The following is a 26,575-nucleotide window of genomic DNA, read 5'->3' on the forward strand; positions in this document are numbered from 1 at the left end:
GATTTATTTCAGGAGAGTCGTGTGCGTTAAAGTTGTATAGTTTTATTTAGATGGAAAGTCTTTATGATGATCTTTTATCTCTCAGGTAGATGGTCAGCTTAGATTCATGGCCTTTGAGCAACAAGAGCTGTGGGAGCATGCTAATGAACGGATGCTATGGCATGAGAAATTAGATGGTGAAGAGGCAATTCAAAACCGCGTACATGAGTAAGCCTTCCCTCCAATTTTGTACATATTGGGTAGGAAATTTTTCCTGTCATTTATTGGATCATATGGATAGCTGTTACTAGGTTTATCATAAATCTTGCAATGGTTATGGATTCCTTATAAAAATAGATGTTTTAGGTTCTGATAAGAGATTTTATGAAGCTATACACAGTGCAGAGAGAGATCTCCAAATTAGAATTCCATGCTCTTAGGTGCTATAGCAACAATGATAGAGAACAATAATTACTGTACTTCCTGTTCAAAAGTTATTTTTAGAATTTGATATTCTAAATATATGTCATGAAACTAAGTGAGTTACAATCTAAGGAAACATAAAAAAATGTAGAAAAGCACTTGATATACTGTGACTTAAGACCAGCCTGAGATATTTGAATTCAGTTTCAGGGAGACATGATGCCATTGTTAGAAATTTTGGGGGAAAATTATGAAATTGTATCTAGATCATCAAAATAAGGAGCCTATATACATGCAATACAAAATATACTTGATAGACTCAAATCTAAATAATCTAATCTATGAATAAGATCAAATCTAGATATAAATCTACTAAATCTAAAACTGAATATCTAAAATATCTCAACAACATTATAACTCAGCTATTCTTTGACACTTCCCCTCAAGCTGAGGAATAGATGTCTTCCATTCCCAGCTTGGATACAAGATCATGGAAACTCGAACTGTTCAGCCACTTTGTTAGAACATCGGCTAATTGTCTCTCTGATGGAACATAGGACATACATACTATCCCTTCCTCCAGTTTTTCTTTGATGAGATGTCTATCAATTTCAATATGCTTTGTCCTATCATGTTGTATAGGATTATGAGCTATATTAATAGCTGACTTATTGTCATAATAAAGCTTCATAGGACCCTCCCATTGGACTCTCAAATCTTCCAAAATGATCCTAAGCCAAAGTAATTCGCATAATCTTTGAGCAATTGCCCTAAATTCTGATTCTCCTGATGACCTTGCCACTACATTTTGCTTCTTGCTCCTCCATGTCACTAGGTTACCTCCAAGAAAAGTACAATACGCTGCAGTTGATCTTCTATCCACTAGGGAGCTAGCATAGTCAACATTGGAGCCAGCATAGTTAGCATCGGTGTAGGCGTAAGAGTGTCATTCCTTTTGAACAAGATTCCTTTTCCCTGGATTGTCTTTCAAGTAGTGCAGTACTCTGTAAGCAGCTTGTAGATGAGGTTCTCTTGGATCATGCATGAATTGGCTGATCAAACTTACAGAATATGCTATGTCTGGTCGAGTGTGAGCAAGGTATATAAGTTTGCCAACCAACCTCTGGTACATTCTTTTATCCACATTTGGTTCTTCTTTAGCTTCTCCCAATTTATAGTTTGGATCTATTGGGAGTAGAAATTGGCTTACACCCAATCTTCCCTGTTTCTGCCAATAAATCAAGCACGTACTTTTGTTGAAGTATGAAGATCCCTTGTCTAGTATATGCCATCTCAATACCGAGGAAATACTTCAATTTCCCTAGTTCTTTTATTTTAAATTCTTTCATTACTCTCAGCTTTAATTCATGCTTCTCTTTCTCATCATTTCCAGTCATTATGATGTCGTTCACATAGACCAAAAGAGCAATCACTCACCCTACAGCTGAATGCTAATGAAAAGCGTGTGGTCACTTTGGCTTTGTTTGTACCCAAATTCCTTCATGACTTTTGCAAATATGCCAAACCATGCTCTAAGAGATTGTTTTAACCCATAAAGGGCTTTTTTCAGTTTGCACACCTTGTTACTAGTGTCCCCTTCAAATCCTGGTGGAATGTTCATGTAGATTTCCTCATTTAAGTCACCATGGAGGAATGCGTTCTTAACATCATATTGTAGCAGTTGCCAATTAAAGAGAGCAGCCAATGATAACAAAATTCTTACTGTGTTCATTTTTGCAACTTGAGCAAATGTTTCTTGATAATCCACCACATAAGTTTGAGTGTATCCTTTGGCTACTAACCTTGCTTTATATCTTTCAAGGGATCCATCAGCCTTGTACTTCAATGTAAAAATCCATTTGCAATCAACAATGTTTTTTCCCTTTGGTTTATCAATGATCTCCCATGTTTTATTTTTCTCTAATGCATTCATCTCTTCTCTCATAGCATCCCTTCATTCATTTTTTGACAATGCCTCAGACACATTATGAGGGATGGCAATGGTGTTCAAACTCACAATGAATCCCTTTTGGGCTGGCGATAGGCGCTTAAAAGAGACATAGTGAGATAGAGGATAGAGTGGTCGTCTAGTGCATTCTCTGGTTTTTTTTCTAACAGCAATGGGAAGATCTAGAACAGTAGTTGAATCAGTGAACTGTTCAACAGATTATGTGTGTAAAGGTGGATCTGATGATTTCTTTCTCAGAATTTGGATTGGATTTTTGGACTTGTGTCAGTTCAGGAACGGTCTTTCTCCTTGAATACACCTGAGGAAACTTTGGAAAATTGCGAGTGATGCTGGTTGGAGAAGGAGATGATATGGGTTCAGTGACAAGATTGGGTGACTCAAATGTGACTGGTTTAGAGGACTCAGGTTCAACCGGAACATGAAGAGGGTTTTGTTCTGAGTGACTGCGGGGTGGCACATGCGGAAGGTCAAGGATTTTAAGTGGTTCGAAAAATTCACAAGTACTATATTCCATCATTGAAATCTCCCCCTGAAGAGAGGATTTGAAAAAAGGTCTATCTTCTGTGAAAGTGACATCCGCATAGATGTAAAATTTTTTGGTCAAGGGGTTGTAACATTTGTATCCCTTTTGAGTGGATGAGTAACCGAGGAAAACACATTTGATGGCTCTAGGGTCTAGCTTCCCTCTATGTTGTTTGTGGACATGAACAAATGCGGTACACCCAAATACCCTAGAAGTGAGGCTATTTGAGGTTCTGAAGTGAGGGTAAAAGCTATGAAGGGCCTCTATGGGGCTTTTGTTTTTTAACACATGGGAGGGAAGTCTATTTATCATATATGTGGCAGTAAGACGACTTCTCAATAGGGCTTAGGAACATTCCCTTGAAACAGTAAGGCTCGGGTGGTGTTGAGTAAATTCCTATTCTTTCTTTCAGCTACCCTATTTTGTTGGGGTGTCTCCACACATGATGAATCATGGATAATCCCCTGTGAATGAAAGTAAGGTGACAAAATTTGATTGAAATAATCTCTAGCATTGTCTGTCCTAAAGGTTTTTATTTTGACCTCAAATTGATTTTGAACCATTGAATGAAAATTAGGTATAACAGTGGTAATATCAGATTTTTGTTTAAGAAGAAAGAGCCATGTGAAAAGGAAGAGAACTTCTCTTATTGCTAATAGGAAAAGATGCACGGATATGTTTTGCCAATTCACAGATGTCACAATGAAATTCAGAAATATCTAATTCTTGGAACAAATGAGAAAACATTATTTTTAAAATCCTAAAAGAAAGATGACCAAGATGTAGGTGATATAGCCAAATGGCATCTTTATTCGAGGAACTAAGGAAAGAAGAAGGCAAGTTACTCTTAGGTTTTTTAGATGGTTCAAGGTGGTTGAGACCGTTCCTTTCCTTAGCAAGTCCAATCCTCTTCCCCAAGTCCTGGTCTTGAAAAACACAATAAGAACAGCAAAAAACAGCATAGCATTTAAGGTCATGAGTCAACTTTTGAATGGAAACAAGGCTTGTTGACAGTTTGGGCATATGGACAACATTTTTAAGGATAAGGTTAGGTGTGATATGTATATCTCCAATCCCTGCAACAGTGGCTAAGAACCCTTGGCCACAATAATTTTTCTATTACTTGGACATGGGGTATAGGTGTGGAAGAATTGAGATGTGGGGGTCATATGGTCTGTAGCACCAGAGTCTATGATCCAAGAGTTGGTACATAATTTGTCTAAGACATTTATGCACACAGGTTTACTTGAAAGAGCCATTGAACTTGTTCCAGAAGGCTTCTCAAGAGTCCCTAACAAACTTCTCAATATCTCAATTTCTTCATTATTGAACCCCCCTATTGCTGGATTTTCCTCATTATTGGGCTGCTCTGCCATATGCGCTTGAGGCCTTTGCTACTGCCCCCCACGGTAGCCCCAGCTTCTAACGCTTCTCCTTTGTATGCCTGGGTTTCTTGCAATAAGTACACCAAAGATTGTCTTTATTTTCTTTCCTATTGAACCTATTGGATGTCCGGATATTCTGCGGTTCTCCAATTTTCTGAATAGAATTAAATTCTTCGAAAGGGTTGGAGATGGTTTCAGACATGACTTAGTGAAGAAGAAAAATTCACAGCAATTAAGGTCAGAGCAAAACACAACGATGAAGGCTATTTGAAGAAGACTACAAAACCTTAGAAAAATTCCTAGAGCTCTGATACCATGTTAGAAATTTTGGGGAAAATTATGATATTGTATCTAGATCATCAAAATAAGGAGCCTATATATAGGCAATACAAAATATACTCGATAGACTCAAATCTAAGTAATCTAATCTATGAATAAGATCAAATTTAGATATAAATCTACTAAATCTAAAACTGAATATCTAAAATTTCTCAACAACATTATAACTCAACTATTCTTTGACAGTCATGAATCTTGGGGGGTGCATTTTGTGAACAGAATGTAGAAAAAAATACTAGGATATGGTATCAGATCTATTGTAAAAGAACAGATGCAGAAAAGAATACAGATATGGTATCAGATGTATTGAAAAAGAAAATAATGTAGACAAGAATAGGACTTGTAGATTTCAACTTTATTATCTACAGTACATTCTAATCAATATATATACAATTTATACACTAAACAAGAAAATTCCTAAGATCACTCTTAACAAATCCCTTAATTTGTTGTAACATTACTCCATTAAATTTGTCAATATTAAAGACTATCTATGACCTTTAAAAAAGAATTTCTAACCTTCATTCCCTCCACTACGTAAATTTACCTATATTGTCTCCTAAAATTACTCAGTCGAGATTTCCTACAACCTCTCATGCTAGTGAATATAGATCTTCCTTTCCCAGCTTGACAATACTCATGAAACATGTTACACAATACCTTTGTCATCACATCTTCTGTTGGGACATATGAAGTCCAAACCAATCTAGTTTCTAGCTTCTCTTTAATGAAGTGTCTATCTTCATGTGCTTTGTCTGATCATGTTGCACCGGGTTCTAGATTATACTTATAGCTAATTTGTTGTCACAGTATAGCATGATCCATTTAATCTTCAAGTCTTCCAAGATAATTTTGACCTATAATAGTTCACGTACCCATGAAGTCCTCTTAGAGACCCATTTACCTTAACCTTGAAGGCATAAACCCACTTACATCCCGTTACTTATTTGTTCTTTGGAAACTCAACTAATTCCGAGGTATTATTATATTCTAATGCTTCTGTTTCCGATTCCATAGCATGTCACTATTTTTTTTCTTTGTTGGACATAATGTATAGCCCCACTTTGTATTTAGCTTAGTCCACAGTATATCCTATTACATATTTGTCTGTGTATAATTTGTAGTCTAAGGTTTACTAGTGTAACAAATTATTACTACCTCTGTAATCCAAAAGTATGACCATACTGTTTGTGGATACTGTTTGTGGATATTTATTTTTTATCTTCTATAGTAAAAAAAATATGGAAAATGGTATAATTTTTTCCTAAAAAATTAAACGAGACTATTTTTTATTACAACCAAAAAGGGAAGTGGTAATAGGATTGTATGACAGAGGGAATATTAGATAAAGCTTTTCCTGTTTCTTTGATCGTATTAGAGCCTTGCCATCATTGTTCGCACTCTTTGCGTTGGGAGATCACCGTCACTTATGAGGTCTGCCAGTCCTTATTTTTCTTTTGTCTCAACTGTTCATTCCCCTACCGGAGAAAGACTTTTTCCACCCCAACAACGAAACGTCTTGAGTAGTTGGATTAGTCGTAGTCCTGTTCTTCTTCATGATTTCTTACCAATTAAATTCTATTTTCTACAATACATTTTAATCATTATGTTGGGATATAGATTAAATAGATACTTTCGTTAATATTAGTTTGATTTGGTGGTTATTATTTAGACATATCCATTATGTTTGGTTGTTATTGTTTCCGTTTATGCAACTTTGAAATTCTCCAAAATGTACATTGGTATTAAAGTCATGTTTCTCTGGGTACATCCAACTAGGAATGTACGCGGAAGTCTCTTGATTTTTAGATATTCAACTACGCTGTCGCTATTGTCTGTCAAATTTGTTTTTCATCCAATTTATTTTTCAGTTTCATAAAACTTATGGTAAACATTCGATCGTCTGTCTTGATTCCTCTCAAAACTCTTCTTTCAACTCTAACTGCATTGAGAGCCATGTTTACAATTCTAACGACATTGAAAGTCTTGTTTTCAATTCGAACTTCTTTGAAAATCTTGCTTTCAACTCTAATGGTGTTGAGGGTTCTGCTTCCGACTTTAACTACATTGAGAGCCTTGCTTTTAACCCTAACTGCGTTGAAAGCCTTGATTCCAACTCTAACAGTGTTGAAAGCCTTGATTCCAACTCTAACAGTGTTTGGAGCACTCTCTTTTACGTCAACTCTGTTGAGAGCTCTATTATAAACTTTGCTTTAGCGTGTGTTTTTTTTTATAAAAAATACTCAACATATTTTCCCAAAAAAATAATATATTACATACACAATTTTCTATACTTCACATAAAAAAAATTCTTTCAAACTGTTAGAATATTTGGGGGACAATAATGAGATTGTCTTATTGATCATCAAAATAAGGAGCCTATATATAGACAATACAAAACAGACTTGATAGACCCGAATCTAAGTAATCTAATCTATAGATAAGACCAGATCTAAATATAAATCTATATTTATATTAAATCTAAAATCGAATATCTAAAATATCTCAACATCCCTCATCAAACGCAAATAGTATAACAGAAATCAACTTGAGTTTGATAAGAAGGTTGAATATAGACACAAAAGACTCAAATAAAAATATCAGTTGTTTGTCTGTCTTTGCCGCCGCCGCTCTACCGTTTCAAAGCCAGAAACAATGCTTTCAACTTAATTAGAGTCGAAAATAACAGAGGTCACAATGGAGCAAAAAATGACATGACTCTCTACTGGAGCCGAAATTCCAACATGATTTTCTACCGGAGCTGGACTCTCTACTGGAGTCGAAAACGACAAAAGTACTCTCCACAAAGTCGAAAATAACGAGACTTTCATTACAATCAGAAACATAGCTCTCAAAAAACGCAGCAGACGGATCGCATAATCGTAAACAAATGCACAAACATGACTTCAATTGTAGAAAAAATCAGAACTTAAAACAAAGTTAAAATCAGAAACAAAAAAATTAGAAACCATGGGTAAAATCTCAAAATTGGAAGACCTTCGGGTACATTTCAGGTTGAATGTACGAGGAGAAACGGGGGTTGGTAAGCTATATCTACGACGACAGGAGAAAAGTAGGCTCTGATACCATGTTAGAATTTTTAGGCGACAAAGATGAAATTATATTATTGATCATCAAAATAAGGGGCCTATATATAAAAGCAATACAAAACGGACTTGATAAACTCAAATCTGAGTAATCTAATCCATAAATAAGACCAAATCTAAATATAAATCTACTAAATCTAAAATCGAATATCTAAAATACCTCAACACAAACCAAATTACCAAACAAACAAACTCTTGTGTTCATTTGTGGGTTTTACCACAGATTTTTACTATTAATATTCTTTTTTCCAACAAAAAATGTTATATCAAATAAATATTCTTTTTTATATTATACTACAAATTTATTTTACATTCGAAACATCATATCAATATTTATTTGAACCACATCAAACAACTATTCAAATTTAATTTTTTACTATTCAAAAATCCAAACCCAAAAAACTAAACCTCACAAACAAACACATGATTCTAATAGTATTTTGATGACCTTGCTTTAGACTTAAATTTTGTCTGTGATTCTTGTTGTGTCATCTCTAATCTCTTTTGTCGAACTTATGTTCTTGTGAACTCATGTTGTTTTTTGATACCACTCGAGTTTGAGGGAGAATAATTGGATATTTTAGATAGTTGGTTTATGGTTTATACACATTACATAATTATTATTTGAGTCTATCTGGTTTGTATCACCGTCGATATAGGCTTTTGATTTCATAAATTTTTTGAAAATATAACATGGTATAAGAGACAATTCTCTCTGTAGGTACATCCTTATAACCTTGGAATGTACCCCGAGATCCTCAATTACCGCACCTTTGTCACTCCAATTCTTTTGTCCCGAATATGAGATTAGCTATAATTGTTCTTGCAACAATTTCCCTGGATGTATCCGAGTTATTTGTCAAGTTTTTTCTAGGTTTGATCAAGTTTTTGGTTAGGTCTTCAACCATCTATCCGTAGTTTTGTCTATTAGGGTTTAATTTCCTAGAGTTTAGCGCCACCGCAGCTAGCCGTAACAACTAATTTTAAAAACAACTCTCTAACTTATTATGCTGCTCTAACCATGTTGTAAAAAGATAAAAATGAGGGAGAAGAGGGAATTGCTAGTTTTTATCTTGATGTTGTACAATGCATAACACATATTTTTAGGCAACCTAGAGATGGAAGGATGGAGATGAATCTCTCCTACTTTAGTAACTCACAAATCAAGATCACAAACCTACTTAACACCAATAAATGCTCTCTAGTTAGTATCTAACAATAGGTATATGTAAGCTTGAATAGATGTAAACTAATGGTGCACAATTAGTTAACATCTATTCAAGCTTACATATAACATATTGGTATCTGTGTTTGGTCTCAATGGTTCAAGTTGAACACCTCATTCAATCTCCCTCATATTCTTTATAACAGGTTGTGCTAGTACCGTGGTACATGATAAATGATATTAAGGTTTTATTTTTTGGAGGTTATTATTATTGCAGCATAATTGCAGCATTGTTGACATTTCATTATAATTTTTTCTATAAATTTTGACCAATATCTGAGCAATCTATGCCTTCTCGGCAAAGTCAAACGACAAAAATTACCGAACTTTTTCTGGATATGATAATCCCAAACTTTAGTAACTACTATTAATAAATAAAGATATCTAATCTGAAGTGGAACTCTTATCAAGCATAGAATATAAATAATCCTACACTCCTTAATCTTATTTTTAGAAGCTCAGGTTTTGTACTGCAAATTCAACCGAAGGAGCTGAGTCTGTAGAGGTTTCTTTCAGTTGCAACAAGTCATAATTCGTTTTTTTTCTTCTTTATTTTCTGTTTGGTGCTATACATCCGTCTACTTAATTACCAATTCTGTTAACTAAATGGTTTTTAGTTCTGACCTTTCACTACCTACAATGTGAATGCACTTTCTTTCTGCCGAAAATTAAACTTAGGAGTGTATTGGATGCATTTATGTGTTTCTGGAAAGACGCTGCAATATTGTGATTTATATGTTTTAGGATGCATATAGTCTTCATGCCCACACTTGGGTGCTGTAAAGTATGTAGAATCTTCATGCAAATGCCACTTCATGCAAATACCACATTGTTGAGCCTAATTATGCTTTATTTCTTTGTGGGCAGACTTGTGTCTGTAGGAAATTTGGAAGCTGCTGTTAGTTTGTTGCTTTCAACATCACCGGAAAGCTCTTATTTCTATTCAAATTCCCTGCGGGCGATTGCTCTTTCCTCTGCCGTGTCAACTTCTTTACTTGAGCTTGCTGTGAAGGTGCTTGTTTTTATTGAGTACTGCTTCCTAGTGAAGCTTAATATTCTGTTATTTACTATTATTTTATAGGTGGTTGCAGCCAACATGGTGAGGAATGATAGGTCAATGTCTGGTACACACTTGCTTTGTGCAGTAGGCAGGTATCAGGAAGCTTGTTCTCAGGTACAGTTCTGTTATGCATAATTCTATGGTCATGTGAACAAGCTTCTCCTCCAAATAACATAAAAGAAAGGCCCAATGATCCATGATATACGAGTTCATAAACTTACTAATCACAAATGCAAATGTTAGGACAAATTACTATCAAATAGCATATCTTTTCAACAAGATTTTGATACTTCTCGGGTTCATGAAACAATTCTTCATCATCTTTCTCCCTTTATAAGTTGAGATTCATTGGAGTGTCGAATAGCATAGTTTTTGATGCATAGTAAAATAGTAAACAGTGGAATGTCTTCTGTCCCAACCAAAAAGTTAATTCCCAAAACCTAGATGAACTCTAAGACTTGTGACCCTTAATATCTAAAGACTTCCTATCGGGCCTTAATGTTCCAATAATCTTATTATTAAACCTAACACTTAGAATTAAATATAAAATTCAAAATATTCAAATAATTAAAATGCTACTATCAGCCTAATTACTGGCCGTTGATCCTCCCGACGTTGCTAGGATTCGTCGGTATCAATTATCTATCCCGGGAAAGACGCTATGTCCCCAAGGTGGAGTGCTCGAAATTATTGTTGGAGCTTCTCCCAATTGAGTCACGTTGTGCCTTCTTCGGCTAAACCATGCCACAAAACAAGAACCTTTGGCTTCCTAGTTGAATTCGGCTTCTCCGCTAAAATCTCGTGTAGGGATGTTAATGGGGCGTGTTCGGGATGGGTTTTGCAGGCCTCGAAACCCACCCCGCTAAAAAATATTAGGACCCCAAACCCATCTCGCTTCGCTTCAACCCGGTCCCAGGACTCATTTGGGATCGGGGCCAACCCGACAAACCCGTTTTTTTTTTTTTTTTTAAGAAAAAGAAGAAAACGTAATTTTTTAAAATTATTTAATATTAAAAAAAATGTGTCAAAGTACCAAAAAAAATTATAGTTCTAAAAATAAGAACAATCAAATATTGACAATAATTTGCAGTGATGACAGTAAGCTGTAGTTTCCAATTATAAAGAGAATTGTAGAACAAACATATACAAAGACAAATTTGGTTTAAAATTAAGATTCTATTTTATGTTTAATTTTTTTTAAATAAATAAATAATATAATTTATATTGTATAAAAATATAAATAAATTATAATAATTATTAAAATATTCTGGTTGGGGTCCGGGTCCGGGGAGGGGTGGGTTTTTAGTAGAACTCGTAACCAGCCCCGAACCCGGCTGGGTCTGAAACTCAAAATCCACAACCCACCCCGAACCAAATTTTTTAGAGCGGATCCGGGGCTAACCTGTCCCATTTGACATCCCTAATCTCGTGTGGTGAAAAGCCTAGCGGGAGCCCTATATCCACGTGTAAACCTCCTATAATATTATGTCGAACCAAAGAAACCATGAACTCCCCAAGCCGAAATTAGAGTAGATCATGTCTGAACCACACGAACCTTTCCCCGGTCCATAACAACCCCCACAGCAGAAACATGATTTTATTATTCCACCTCCACATATCCGTACAAACACTTTTTCCTGTTCATCGTAAATGGATTCGTCTGTAACAGCTCCTTCACAAACATCAAATGCATGTAAGACTATATACCAATATGTCGTCAAAGAAAGGGCACGTCTTTCTTGCATATTGGTGGCGATCTTCCCGACTTTCAAACACGTCTGGATACTGTTCTGGTACTTTATCACAACCCCCCTCAGCTTGCACTGTTGGCTAACATTGCTGACATGGCTCCTCGGGTCTTTACACAACTCGCCGGTTCCAGAACTAAAACTTTCTTGTTTTCAACGACGTTCGAAGTGCCACCAGTGAGTGCGATAGGGTCGGCTCTTCCTGAAAGGGCACAAGCTTCGTTTGTTAGTTATATATCACTATCATAGTTACCCAATTGACTCGTACGTCGCCCAAAGTGTGCATCCACGCAACTTGTAGTATGACATCTACACTACTAAGTGGAAATATGTAACAATCGGCCATAATACTTGCCTTGCCAACCCCCAACTATATAGCCCTACTTACTTCAGTACACAGCAGTCATCTCCTCTCCCCGAGCGCCACTGCAAATAATCCAACATATAATATTGACAATTATAATCTCCTCGCCAATTTTTGCTCATTGTAAACATTCCAGGATATATAATTGACAACTATAATCTCACCGCCAATTTCTGCAACACGAAATTATGACTCACACAACTATCCAAAAGTATCGCCACCTCTATTCTATTAAGCATATCATAAACTCTAATAGTTTACGGCTCGTGATGTAACACTCCGGCCGGCTCAAACCGGAGCGTCACCGCCACGCCACACCGAAAAGTTCGTTCATCAACCAATGAGTCCTACGTTATGGCGATAAGGCTAAAACAATAAATACAAACATCTACTTTTTGATTTAGAATTAAAGCGCACCGGCTTATTAATTAAAATAAGTAAAGTTCGAATCAAAAACATAAATTGAAAATAGTTCAAAAGGCATTAGTCTTTAAATATAATTAATGAATTTCAAAAGCATTTTAGAAGTTAAAGTAGTTACAGTTCTCCCCGATGGATCATATAACGTGGATGCATCATTTAGGTATAACAGAAACATCATCACCTACAAAAAAGTTGTAAAAAGAGGGTCAACACAACGGTTGAGTAAGCGCAATTAATCAAAGATACATTAATACGGTATAATGCCACAAAATCATTTGAAGAAGATAATTGAATAAGATGACACGTATTACATAAGGGGAACTCACACACATTGAGTCTTTTAGCGCCTCCTTTATATCTCCTTTTCATTCTCAAATAATAGTAATGAGCACATCACGAAGAAAACTCCACTAGGTCTTAATTAGGGCCAACTCGACCCAGTTTTCCAACTTTATTACTTCGTCTGACACTTCACATAGTTTCACATAACAAACATAGGGTCATAACCCTCAATGAAAACTCCACAATGTGTACATAAGGGTTCGAAACCCAAAGTACACGTAAATCAATTTATTATTAGTTTGCAAGGGGCGCCAAACGGCCCATAACCCTCTAGTCTCCAATATAATATACTAAGAGGGGATTGTACGCAATCCATCCTTCCATCACGGATGACAGTCTAAAGACCTTTTCATCGTGAATGACGGGCATCTCTGAATCACCCAAAAAGGGAACCCGCCATCTCGATCCCTCGACCTAGCCCATTTGGGATCTAGTTCAAGGTTAGCTAGTTATCTGAAAATACCGATATACCCTCACGTGTTTGCAAGACACAGAGGTGGAAGGCTATGCCTTATCATCCAAACAATCGACGAGTTGATCGGGCTTGAAGGGTAGTTTCAATTACCAATTTGACTAAATACTCCATATGCTCTTAGGCAATTTTTTTTTTTTTTAAAAAAAAGAGCTTTAAACTCAAAACATTCCAATTGTCAACATTTAACCAAGCAAAAGTAGGATATTAGACCCAACAAGTTCGCCATAATCTCTTTATTTCGCCAAATAAACATTTGAATAATATGTCAATCACAATAGGCATGGTTTAATTCCAAAAAATCATAATATTTAAATATAATTGTAAATCTTTTTCCAAAAACCATAACTAGGTTAGGGTAAAACTAGGGTTTCAAACACATCCCATAAATTCTACGATTTTCAATTTAAAATACAATAATAATCTTCACATAAGCCTTAGATGACATTATAATATACTTTCTAGAAGAAATTGGCAAAACCTAACACTTTTAGGGCAAACCCATTTGACAATAATTTTGAAAAATATCAATAGAAGGGGTTTAGGGATTAGAACATATCATCTATCTAAGATTAATCTCACTTACCTTAAGAGAAGAGACCAAAAGAAAAGTTTTGGAGAGGAAGAATTCCAAGGAAGAAAAGGGGGCTGGCGGCGTGTCGGCTGCTTCTCTCTGTTTTTTTTTAAATTTTTTTATTCTATTTTATACTTTTTATTAAACATAAAAGACTTGGACTCATCTTCTATGTATAGATATATATATATATAGGCACTCTAACCTGGATACACTATATCTTAACCAAACCACACTTGGATATGATATATTTTAACAAATTATGGATAAAGATATCTAAATCAAGAGATACGGATAAATTAAATCTCGTTTATTATTTATTTTACCCCAAGCTCAATTTTATTCTTAATTTAAAGCCAATTTCTTAATTTCTTACACCAAAAGCCCAAAATAATATTATCCGACTTAGGCGTCGAACTCCGGCAAGTTCCGGCGAGTATTTTTACGGGGTATTACACGTGAAGCCCGCTATTGAATACAAGGGTAGGGATGTATCCCGTACGTTCTTTTTTTGTCGTCCCTATTTCCATTTTTTAATACTTACTATGTTCATTGTTCACCTATTCTAGCTTGGGGTCCCAAGACTTCCTTTCGTCCGTGATCAGCGTACTTATTTGTTTCATTGGGCTCGCATGAGTCGGGTTATAGGGTTGTTTGCATCGATCGCGCCACGATGAATCCTCGTGTCTGGATCGAAAGTAACAGAACCAATTCAATGTCATTCCTTCTTTGACAACCATTGCTAACAGTATTTGACGATATCCCACGACATTGTGTAGCCCAAAATGATGCTCTGCCTTTCCGATCCTTCTATGACAACCATTGCTAACAGTACTCAACGATACCCTATGACATTGTGAAGTTCAAATTGTTGCTCTGAGTCTGCATCGTCTTAATCATATCCACTTGTTGTTGCGTCTTCACATGTGCTACAGCCACGGCGATTAAGTTATCTTTTAGCGCTCTAAGTCGGCTTTGCATATCTCCAGAGCGTGTCTTCACACTCCCTTCCGAGATTCGGCAGGCCGGACCAATTGATACGCCGTAAAATATGAATCATTATTGAATAGAGTCTTTCGTTCCAACCAAAAAGTTGATTACCAAAACGTTAGATGATCCCTAAGACTTGTGACTCGAACCTATTTAAAGATTTCTTATCGGGATCTAATGGCCCAATGATCTTATTATTAGACCTCGCAATAGAATTAAATATAAAAGCCAAAATACTCAAATAAATAAAGTGCTACCAAATAAGTAAAATGCTACTATCAACTTAAAGTAGTTTGCTTCCCTCCAGACCGCCGCGAGTAAACTACTAGCGGTCGATTCTCTCGACGTTGCCGGGATTCGTCGGTATCATATTATCAATTCAAATCAATGTGGAAATATATAATCTTTTTTCTCTCATCTTTAATTTCCCAAAGATTCATATATAGTCATCCTAAATTTCTATATAGTAGCACTAAACCGACTAAACCAATCACGAGGGGACAGTTTGAAGCCATACAAAGAACATCAAAGGTTACACAGGGCAACAAAATTAGGTTGTTGCTTTATATAAATATCCTCCTAAAGATCACTAGGAGGAAAGCATTCTTTATGTCCACAAATAAAGGAGTCAACCCTGAACAGTACCAAGAGAAATAAATAGGCGAATAGAGGAAATTTGGCCACAGAAGAGAAGGTATCAATATAATCCTAACCTTGGACTTGAATGAAATCTTTGGAAACATGGCAAGCGCAATCAAGTTTTCCATTAAGAAGAAAATGTTACCTATGTGCATTAGCATTATGTACCTCCTTTGATTAATTTGCTGATATCTTCACCAAGTCTCTTAAAAGTCCTCATATCAAGTATTTGTGTGACAAGCATGGCATATTCGATTTATATGCTCCAGCCTGAGGGGGAGTGATAGATGGTTGTTCTTTGATTTAGGGTTAACCCCACTAGGCTTATATATATGCATATATATATATTGTATTTTATGTAGAATTTTAAGACTTTTGTAATAGGATTCTGAAAAACACAATGACTAGGGAAGGAGGAGGAACAATTCTTGTATTGAGAGGTTTTAATTGGATAATAAGCTGAATGGGAAATGGTGTAACTTTAACATAGAATGAAGGAAAGAGTGGAACTGTTGGCAATTGTAACATTAGTGGAATGAAGGGTTGTGCACATAGTGGAAAGCATATGATTTGAAGTATTGAAATCAATACCCATTGAGAAGCTTTGGATACAATGCTTATGCAAACTCTAAATCTAATCTCCTTTTGCTAAAAGTGCCATATGGTATAATATATATTGAAGCTTCACACAAATACATTTTAACAAAGTAAATTTTTTTAATTACATATTAGTTCTATTTGTTTTATTTTGTTTTTTCTTAAATTGTTGGTAAAATTGCTCATAACTCCCATGTGGTTTGAAAATTCTGCGTAAAATCTTTTTGTACTTTAAAAATTACATGTCAAAATGTTCCATGAAACCCATCGCCATGAAACTTCCCTTGTGTGATGAGAAGATAATTTTCTATCTATATTTTATGCATGACAGGGGGTTTCATGCAACATTTTTGAAAATATTAGGGGGCTTCATGCAATTTTTAAAATAATGTGGAGATTTACACTGAGTTTCAAAATCACAACGGAGTTTCATGTAACGGTTTTTAAAGTATAAGGGAACATCATGCAATTTTTAAAGTAAATGAGGGATTTACGCTAAATTTCAAGATCACAAGGAAGTTATGGAAAATTTTGTCTAAATTGTTTGATCTAATAGTTGCATACTCTCACGAGCATGTACACAGTTTTTGCTGTATATAGTGTAGTTATTAAAATTGTTTTGATCAAATTCAGAAGGGTGATTCTCTCATTTGCTTATTCTGATCCGTAGTTCAACTCTTCTGCAGTTGCAAGATGCAGGATGTTGGACTGATGCTGCAACATTAGCAGCAACTCATTTGAAAGGGTCTGATTATGCAAGGTATTTCCCATCTTCACACAGATTTAATGTAAAGAATTTCATAAGATTCAAAGTACTGCTTTATTGTGGCCTATTGAAGATAAAATTTTAAATGATCTATTGTTTTCTGGGGACTAGAAGGTAACATATAAAAATCTCTCCCGTCGTAGGTGTCTCCTTATAATCCTTATGAATTCAAGTTAGAAGCTTGTTCACCCAAATGCCAAATGACCTTAAATTGTTATAGGGGTTTTATTAGGAGTAGCTTGATTATAGGGACTCTAGCTACATGACTGACTTTGCTATCGTAGAGTTTGATATGTTCGATTGATACGCAGGGTGTTACAAAGATGGGCAGACCATATTCTTCATGCCGAACATAACATCTGGAGGTACATGTTTCTCAAATCAGTATTTGTTCACTTCATATCTTAAAAGAGCTGTATATTTGTAGGGCACTGATCCTGTATGTTGCGGCCGGTTCATTGCAAGAGGCTCTGGCGGCACTTCGTCAGGCACAACTTCCGGACACTGCATCCATGTTCATACTTGTATGCCGAGAACTTCATGCTGAGTTTCTCTCACACTTGGAGTCTGAATCTGACGAAGAAACAGCTTCTTTAAAAAGTAAGATACTAAACCTGCCCGGGCTGAATCCTCAAAGCGAAGATGTTATAGCAGTTGACGAATACTTTGGACAGTATCAAAGGAAGCTAGTCCATCTATGCATGGACTCTCAGCCTTACACAGACTAAGGACACCTGATGCTCGGTGTTTAATATCAGGGTCTCCATAATTAAATGGGTGGTTGGTTATACAGACATTTTGGAGATGACAGGACCAGGAATTTGTAACCACAGGTGTATAGAAGATCAATCCACAACATTTCCGTTTTTGTACCATTGGATGTAAGAAGAAATTTTCGACAAGGTTGTGGGGAGATGTAAGATGTTGATCCCTCCTCTACAAATGGTATTTATAATTTTACTATATTCCAGTGTTGGTGCAGTAGATCAGAATGAATGATTGGTGGCCGAAGAAGGCACAACTTTATATAAGTAGTTGAGTTTCGCCATCGTTGCATTGCTGAAAGACATGTTTTAAATATTTTGAAGATGCCTTTAGAACCATGGGGCGGGATGGGGTGTATGTATTTCTGTTATATCTACTTATTATTTTATGAAGCTTTTTGTGATGATCCCTGAATCTTATTATTGCCCATGTCTATGTTTATTTATTTATTTATTATTATTATTATTATTATTATTATTATTTTATTTTATTTTGTTTTATTTTGGCTAAATTGCACAAAATTCACATGTGGTTCATGAGATTGCACAAAATTCTCCGTACTTTTAAAATTGCGTCAAATTCCTCTATGGTTTCATAAATTTTGTGTCTAACTCCCTCGACGGTCCTTATTTAACGTTATTTGTTCTAAATTCGCCCAAATTGCGAATAAATTTTAAAATTTCAATTTCTAAACCTCTAAAATTACATATATTTTTTTTATATTTAGTCCAAAAAAGAGTAAAAATAAACTATTAAAATCTTAGAAAAATAATTATTTTTTAATATATTTACTATTTTTGAGACTAAATATAAAAAAATTGAATATATTTATAATTTTAGCGGTTTAGAAATTGAGATTCTAAAATTTATTCGCACTTTCAGCGTATTTAAATCAAACATCGTTAAATAAGGACCGCCGAGGGTTAGAGGCAGAGTTTATGAAACCACGAGTGAGTTTGACGCAGTTTTAGAAGTAATAGGGATTTGACGCAATTTCATAAAACCACATGTAAGTTTTGTGCAATTTAGCTTTTTATTTTTTTATAATGTGAGAACTTGCAGCAGCTACAATCGAGTGCGCTGTGGGTAAATTCTGACCAAACCTAATAGTCCAAATTAGGTCCGACAAGGCAAGTCAAATCACACGAACTATGTCTCACAGGCAAAACTTGGAGGTATTTGAAATTTGAACCCATAACCTCGTAATTATGAATTCATCTCTACACTACCATAGGCAGGGTATGAACCTATTATTATTATTAGTTGTTAACAAAGTAGTTGAGCTGTAAAATGAGACGTGTTGGTTAACTAGGTCTAATCTATTGGGCTTTATTATTTTTTTGGGGTTGGTATATTTTAGGTATATTAAGTTTTTTATCTTTAAAATTCAATCCAACCTATGGGCGCGCATAGTCCATTAAATATATTCAAAAATATTTTGAATGATATATATATTTTTGTTTCCTAAATTCAAATAATCTCATTAATTAAAAAAAATAAAAAGATAACTAAACAATAATATTTTTTAAACAACAGGGGTTATTTTTAGGCACATATATTTTTAAAAATGAATCATACTCATGCAGAGACTTGAAAAGCAAAAAAGTCAGGAGGCAAAAAAGTAATACACAATACATATAATAAAAATAACATAACAATAAAAATAATAAAAAGACGATTTTGAAAGTAGGAAATAAAAATGAAATAACAAACTAAAAAATCTACGACTAAAAGATAAATTCAATAAAAATAAGTTTAAAGTCTAAGAATGAAATTGACAACTTGGGTAGTGGATTTGGATCATCGATAAATATTTAATAATATTGGTTTACAAATAAATTAGTTATAGTTACCGACACGCGCCTAATAACCAACTATTCCTTAATTTTTCAACAGTCCAAGTACGCCCGTCAACTGCTTCCCTAATTAGACTAGAACCCTAGTAACGCCACAAAGAATTTACTAGTCTAACCGTCTTGCAAACTAGAAGAGCCTAATTCAAATTACCAATTGCCTATGCGAAATTGTTTAAAATTAATTCCGTGATTTCCTAATGGTGTCTGTCACTAGTTGCCCTAATTTTGTAACAATTGGGCTTTGGGTCTTTTTTTTCTCTTTTCCCTGTAATTCTATCAATTTTATTATTTTTCTTTTGCAAACCATAAATAAATAATATATAGCCAAATCAGGTAAAATCTAATCAAAATCAACCAAATATCACAAATAATATGAATATTTAATGTATGCGATTTATGGCTATCGAATCTCCCAACACCTAGATCATACTTGCCCTCAAGCATTAATTCGAAATAAGTCAAAAGAAATCGCAGGCAACTCAATATGACAAGAAAATCTAACTCAACCAAATCAATTGGAAATTCAACATATCAAGCCAAGTCAATCCACAGGATAAAGTGTATGCGCGCATGTTATCTGAAAGAAATAAGTGTATATAATCAACTAATGCTCAAATAGTGCGACAAAAGATTATCCCATAGACTTGAATGAAAATCAAATCTCCCTTGCTTAAGATACTCGAATCTAACATCAAATCAATGGGACTTTTTATAAAGATTGTAACGGAACTGATGGTTAGGGGTAGAAAAAAAAGGATATACGAAGGCGAAAATATATTTAAAAAGAACACAATAAGAACACGATGCTAGCACGTGAAAAATAGTTCGCATAACAATAATCATTACCCAAACTTCAATAATATAATTATATCAATAATACTTCATCAATATGATTTTTTTTTATTATTATTATTTTTTTCTTTTTAGGGCCTTTTTCTATCTTCTTTTTTTTTTCTGGCCTCTTTTTTTTAAAAATATATATATATATACGTCTTGCACTACTCGTTCTCATTGAAGCAAACACTTCTGAATGCATTATTTATTTATACTCAAACTTCATTTTTAACTGGTGCCAAACAAATAAGGTGCATCACAACGTGAACTTAAAGTAATTCTTTCTAACATAGGGTTCAAATCGGAGAAGGTTTAATATCAAAAGAAGGGTACGTGGCTTAAAGACGGTTTAATGTAGAAGAAAAATAGGCTAAAAAGTCTCAAATGGGCTAACTAGGGGAAATATATTGTGCTGGGTGATAAAGAAAGGCTCAATGGGTTACCTAATGCCCTTATCATTTTCAAAATGCAAGACTCGATAGTTGTAAGTTCAACATGCATAATCACTCAAGTTCTAGGTCATCTAATTGAGCACTACAAATCACACAAGAAAGAATTTCCGAAAGCTTGATAATATGTAGTTTATTTTCTAATGTAAGTTTTTTGGAATACATACTCAAATTCTCACAGGGTTCAAATGTCAACCTGACTCAACATATTTCAAATTCAAAGTCATCAATCATGTCAGACTAACCTACCACACAAACCACCTTTGACTCACTTCAGACAAATCTCAAAAATATGCGAAAGGACAACAAATCAGGCATCAAAAGTAGCACAAACTGAAAAATTTGACCAAAAAATTTGCATTACTCTCTCCCCACACCTAAAGCAAACATTGTCCTCAATGTAAAAAAAAAGTAAAATAAGAGAGGAACTTCCCTGAAATCCATAGGATTGGTGTGACTGCATGTTTTTTCTTTGGATTCCAATACCAAAATCGATGGCTCACCGAGGTTGGATAAGCTGAGCAGAGAGGAAGAAGAAAAACGACAGCGTCTTCTTTTTTTTTAAAAAAAAATTCTCCAAGAAGCTTCCTACAAAAAATAAAGAATCCAAATCAAATAGGCGATGTTTAAAAATAAAAATAAAGAAAATAAAAAATAAAGAAAATAAAAGAAATAAAGCTAGAAAACTTGGGTTGCCTCCCAAGAAGCGCCTCTCTTTAACGTCTTTGGCTAGACGCAGTTGCCATGTTAGCCATTAGATAGCACTACTTCAGACCGTCTTACCCACTTCAGTTTTTGTCTTTTACTTCCATGTTTAAAACGATGATTACTCACAAAAAAATTTCTTTGCAAGATTCACATTATCATTTAAGTGAGCAGGCTCCAACTGATTTGGATGCGGCTTCGATTTTATGTTCAGGATAGATTTCTCATGCAATCTCAAGACTCCTTGCATACTTTTATCAATAACATTCACACTGCACAATACATTAGATTTTTCAAGGTATTTTAAGAATCAGAAATATTAAATTGCACTTTCTCACCATCAAATTCCATAGAAAGTATACTCTGTTTTACATCAATTTTAGTTTGTGCGGTGCACATAAATGGTCTACCTAGTAAAATCGGTGCAGGATTTAGAGAATTATCATCATGCATATCAAGCACATAAAAATCAACCGAAAAAATTAATTCGTTGAATTGCACTATGACATCTTCAATCATTCCTTCAGAGTAAGCGTTTGTCCTATCAGCTAATTGTTTAATAATTCCAGTTTCTTTGAAAGGCCCAATGTTCAATGACTTATAAATAGACTTGGGCATCACATTAATTGCAGCTTCTAAATCTTACATTACTCGTTTAGTCTCCAACGTACCTATCTTACAAGGAACCGGGAACATACCTGGATCTCCACATTTAAGATGAGCTTACGTTGTAAAACGGCAGATACGCTCTCACCAACAATAATGAATTCGTCTCCATGGAGTTTCTTCTTGTTTGCACAAAGATCCTTCAGAAATTTTGCATACTTTGGCACTTGCTTGATTGCATCCAGTAAGGGTATGTTCAATTCCATCTTTCGAAACATCTCTATCATCTCCTTATTTTTGTCATCCTTCTTTGGTTTCACCAACCTACAAGGAAATGGTGCAACATTAGTTTTAGTATTAGTAAGTGTATCGAAAGTACCTTGTTCGATGTTTCAGTGACGGCTTGCTCTATTTCTTTCTCAATGTCTTTCTCATTCATGTCTTTTGGAACTCCTATCTTTGATACATCCGAATATTTTCCATTTTGTTTAACAATCGAGCTCATATTCCTCGGATTGGCGTTGGGTTGTGAAGGCAATCTGCCTTTTTCTCTTGCTTCATCTCGCACATCTCATTCGCTATTTGACTTATGCTATTCCGAGTTTTCTGTTGAAAAAAGCAACATGTTAGACGCCATAGTTTTCATCATATCCTCTAAGGAATTACTCGGAACCGTTTGAGAGGGTTGTGGAGGGTGGTTAGGTGCTAGGAATCCTCTCGAATGATCTCCAAAGTTAGCTTGTTGATTCCCATACTTTAAGTTTATTGATCTTTCCATCTTGGATTGTAGGTATTCGAGTAGTGGTTGTATGCTCTTTGGATGAATCCTGCAGCACTGACATCTACTTCTTGACTCAAGGTACGAAAATTTTTGTAGGATGTTCTGAACTTGTGCAGATTCCGCAAGCCTTAACTTGTGCCTTTCCTACAAAAAATTGTCAAACAAATGAAGTCAGCTCAGTCAATTGTTGTTGAATAGAACTCACCTCGCTTGCTTCTTTAACTGCTACTGCTTCTCTTGGTCCGAACTGTTGTGAGTTCATGACCATATTTTTTCAGTAAGTCTCACGCCTCTCTAGGAGTTTTGTTCATCAAGGCCCCTTCACTTTCTGCGTCTATGATTCTCCTGTCGATGGAAGTCAAACCTTCATAGAAATATTGAATCAGTAACTGCACGAGGATTCGATGATGGGGACATCGAATAAGTAAAGCATTAAAACGGTCCCAATATTCAAATAAAGACTCCCCTGTATGTTGTGTCATTCCGCATATCTCTTTCCTCATGATCGCAGCTCGTGAAGCGGGAAGTACTTCTCGAGAAACTTTTTTTTTTATGTCAGTCCATGTAGTGACGCTCCCGGCAGGTAGATTGAATAGCCACTTTTGCAACGTCTTTCAGTGAGAAGGGAAAATCACAAAACTTGATTTGATCTTCTGTTACTCCTTGTGGCTTCATACTTGTGCAGATGACATCAAGTTCTTGAAGATGCTTATGTAGCTCTTCTCCCGGCAACCCGTGGAAAGAAGGCAACAGGTGTATTAGTCCTGATTTTGATTCAAAAGCATTGTTACCGTCTACCGTTGGGTATGTGATGCAGAGATGTTGTTGGATCAAGTTAGGGGCTGCCAGCTCTCTTAATGTCCTTTGATCCATCTCTTCTTCTAGCTCGATCTCGTCAGAACTAAAATTGCTAGATGATTCTAAAGCTAAATCTTTTTGGCGATGCTCCCTAGTTTTTTTTTCTCAATCGACGCGCAATCTTCTCAAATATCTTCATGGGTGTGAATAATTTGTTCCAAAAAAATCACTTCTCATTGTATTGATTAAAAAAAAAAAAACTAAAATTTCAACTTTATTATCATATCTCGAATTGTTTACATATGTCATCTCTATTTATGGTGGTAAAATGAAATTTCATGTACATGAAAAATTAATTGCATCGAGAAAGGTATTTACATTTATTTTTATAAAATATGTAGATTTACTTCTTTATAATACACGTGCTAACAGTGCATGCATTGAACTATTTTAATTATTGATGGAATAAAAATGTCGTGCATATTTTTCTATATCATAACTGTTAACATATGTAATAAACTATAAAATGTATAACACAATTACTTGTGGTGAGATTTAACCTTATATATAAGATGACATTATCTAATAATATAAATATATTTATATATACATGTACATTAATTGTGTTATCGCTAACACACCATAATCAATTTAAATTAAAAAGTTATTTATTAGTAAAATAGGTTGTTTACAACTTTAAGCTCATGCATAGTTGAAGAATTAGTGATCCCATCTGATAAATTCTATTGTTACTAAGTCATGATTGTTATGAATCATTATTACACAATATGAATCATCATAAAATTTTATAGGTGTTATTACATCTTTAATTAAGACATGTATGTATATGTGTGTCTTTATCATGTTGTAACAACGAATTAAGATGATGACGAGGATAATGTAAATTATTCTATAAATAGTCCATTTGTATTAATAATATAACAAGAATCACTTTTCTTTTGAAATACAAATACATACATACGCTACTCTCTTTATATATAAATACTATTATATTATATTTAAATAGATATAGTTATCTTTATGTCTATATAATATGTTATATATATGTTATAAAGTTATTATATTATATATTTTATAACACATTATCAGCACGAGCATGAGCTGTAAAGATTTTGTCCGACTCTTATATCGAAGTGTTGTCCCAAATACTGAAAGAGGCGTCAACGTGTTATCGAAATTCTGCCTAAGTTTTATCTCGGATATGAGAAAAATATATCAAAGTACTGCAGAGGTTTTGCCAAAATTTTAGGTAATTACTCAACTATTTTCAATATAATTATGACTAACATATCAAAATATAAATTCCCCCCATTGGCTGTTACTTGAAATAATTATATGCCATGAGTGATGGATGTTGAAATGCATCTCGACTCTACGGGGCTTGCAAAAATAGTAATTAAGGGGAATGAGTGTACAAGCCAAGAGTGTGCAAAAACAATGATCTTTCTTTGTCATCATATTGACGAAGCTTTGAAAATAGAATACTTCATAGTAAAAGATTCATTTGAATTATGAAAAAATTTAAAAGCTCGGTTTGGCCACTTGAAGTCGTCATATTGCCAAAAATGAAACACGCATAGCAACACTTGCGTTTGCAAAATTTTAAAACAATTGCCCATTATAACTTTATAATATTTAAAATCACGTCCCAATTAAGATTTTGTAAAGAAAATATCACTTATATGGATATTTTGGAAAAAATGTTCACCACGTTTCATGCCTCTAATATAGTGTTGCAACAACAATATCGAGAAAGAGGTTTTACTAAATATTGTGATCTTATTACTTGTCTTCTTGTTGCTGAGCAGAATAACGAATTATTATTAAAAAATCACAAATCAAGGCCAACTCGTGCAAGTCCATTCATTAAAGTGAATGCGACTAAGTATTTGAACAATATTCCCAAATATAACTGCGGATGAGGTCGTAGAAAAGGCTGTGGACGTAGATTTTACCGTGGACATGGAGCCGACTGTGGGTGTGATTGTGGCAGGTTTGTTTCGCATAATTAATGTGAAGGACATTTTGATGAACATGAACTAAACAAACCTTTAAAGCGGCCTCAGGATGATGCTGGTCAAAGTTCAAAGAAAATCGATGATAAATGTTATCGTTGTGGGATAACAGGACATTGGTCCAAAACTTGTCGCTCAAACTCTTATTTTGTAGAGTTGTACCAGAACTCTCTGAAGTAGAAAAATAAAGCACCTGAAGATGCTAAAGCCCCGGAAATTTCCAATGCCCCGAAAATAAATTTTTTGAAAAATATTTCCGGTTGTACTGGTAGTGATAAATATACTAATAAGACACTGTTAGATGTATCTAAATTTATGGTACACCCTAAAGGTGGATACTATGAAAATCTGGTATGTGCAATGTAATAGTACATATAGATAGGTTTATATATTTGTGTAATCCTTATACTTTTTGTTTTTCATATTTTGTAATAATATGACAACTATGTATATCCTTCAAATTTACTAATATATTTCTTATATTTTCTTCCAAAATAAGAAATATGAATGTTGAACATGTTATAATATACGGAAGACAATTTATGTCTCATTGATAGTGCATAAACCTATACTATCTTAAAATATAAGAAATATTTCACCAATTTGAAGTTGGGAAAAATTGAGGTAAATACTATAGGTGGTTGTGCGAATTTAATTGAGGACGGAAAAGCAATAATATTTCTTCCCTAGGAGTAAAACTTTATATTGAAAATACACTATATTCTAGAAAATTACAAAGAAATTTTCTGAGTTTTAATGATATTCGCAAAAATGGATATCATATTCAAATATCAAATGAGGCAAATAATGAATTTTTGTT

General features: G+C 34.6%; 1 protein-coding gene and 1 non-coding gene across 6 annotated transcripts in view; both read left to right on the plus strand.

Moving 5' to 3' along the window:
- Positions 1-18,155, plus strand: part of LOC127239643 (uncharacterized) — a 36,686-nt gene extending 18,531 nt beyond the window's left edge. For 3 of the 5 annotated variants that reach the window (XM_051257886.1, XM_051257884.1, XM_051257885.1), the window contains exons 15-20: positions 86-207; positions 9,818-9,962; positions 10,032-10,124; positions 16,846-16,919; positions 17,237-17,290; positions 17,353-18,155. In XM_051257886.1, the coding sequence (XP_051113843.1) occupies positions 86-207; positions 9,818-9,962; positions 10,032-10,124; positions 16,846-16,919; positions 17,237-17,290; positions 17,353-17,653 (789 nt within the window). In that variant the 3' untranslated portion in view covers positions 17,654-18,155. Of the gene's footprint in view, positions 1-85; positions 208-9,817; positions 9,963-10,031; positions 10,125-16,845; positions 16,926-17,236; positions 17,291-17,352 lie in introns of those variants that run through there. The other 2 variants (XR_007836174.1, XM_051257887.1) reach the window with 2 other exon arrangements.
- A 5,165-nt stretch (positions 18,156-23,320) lies between these two features.
- On the plus strand, positions 23,321-23,427 carry LOC127240023 (small nucleolar RNA R71). The gene has a single exon (XR_007836288.1). It is a non-coding gene; the product is annotated as a small nucleolar RNA R71 (small nucleolar RNA).
- The last annotated feature ends 3,148 nt before the right edge of the window (positions 23,428-26,575 follow it).

Source organism: Andrographis paniculata, unplaced genomic scaffold, assembly GCF_009805555.1.
Source record: "Andrographis paniculata isolate CXL003 unplaced genomic scaffold, ASM980555v1 Contig78END, whole genome shotgun sequence".
Taxonomy (NCBI): Eukaryota; Viridiplantae; Streptophyta; class Magnoliopsida; order Lamiales; family Acanthaceae; genus Andrographis; species Andrographis paniculata.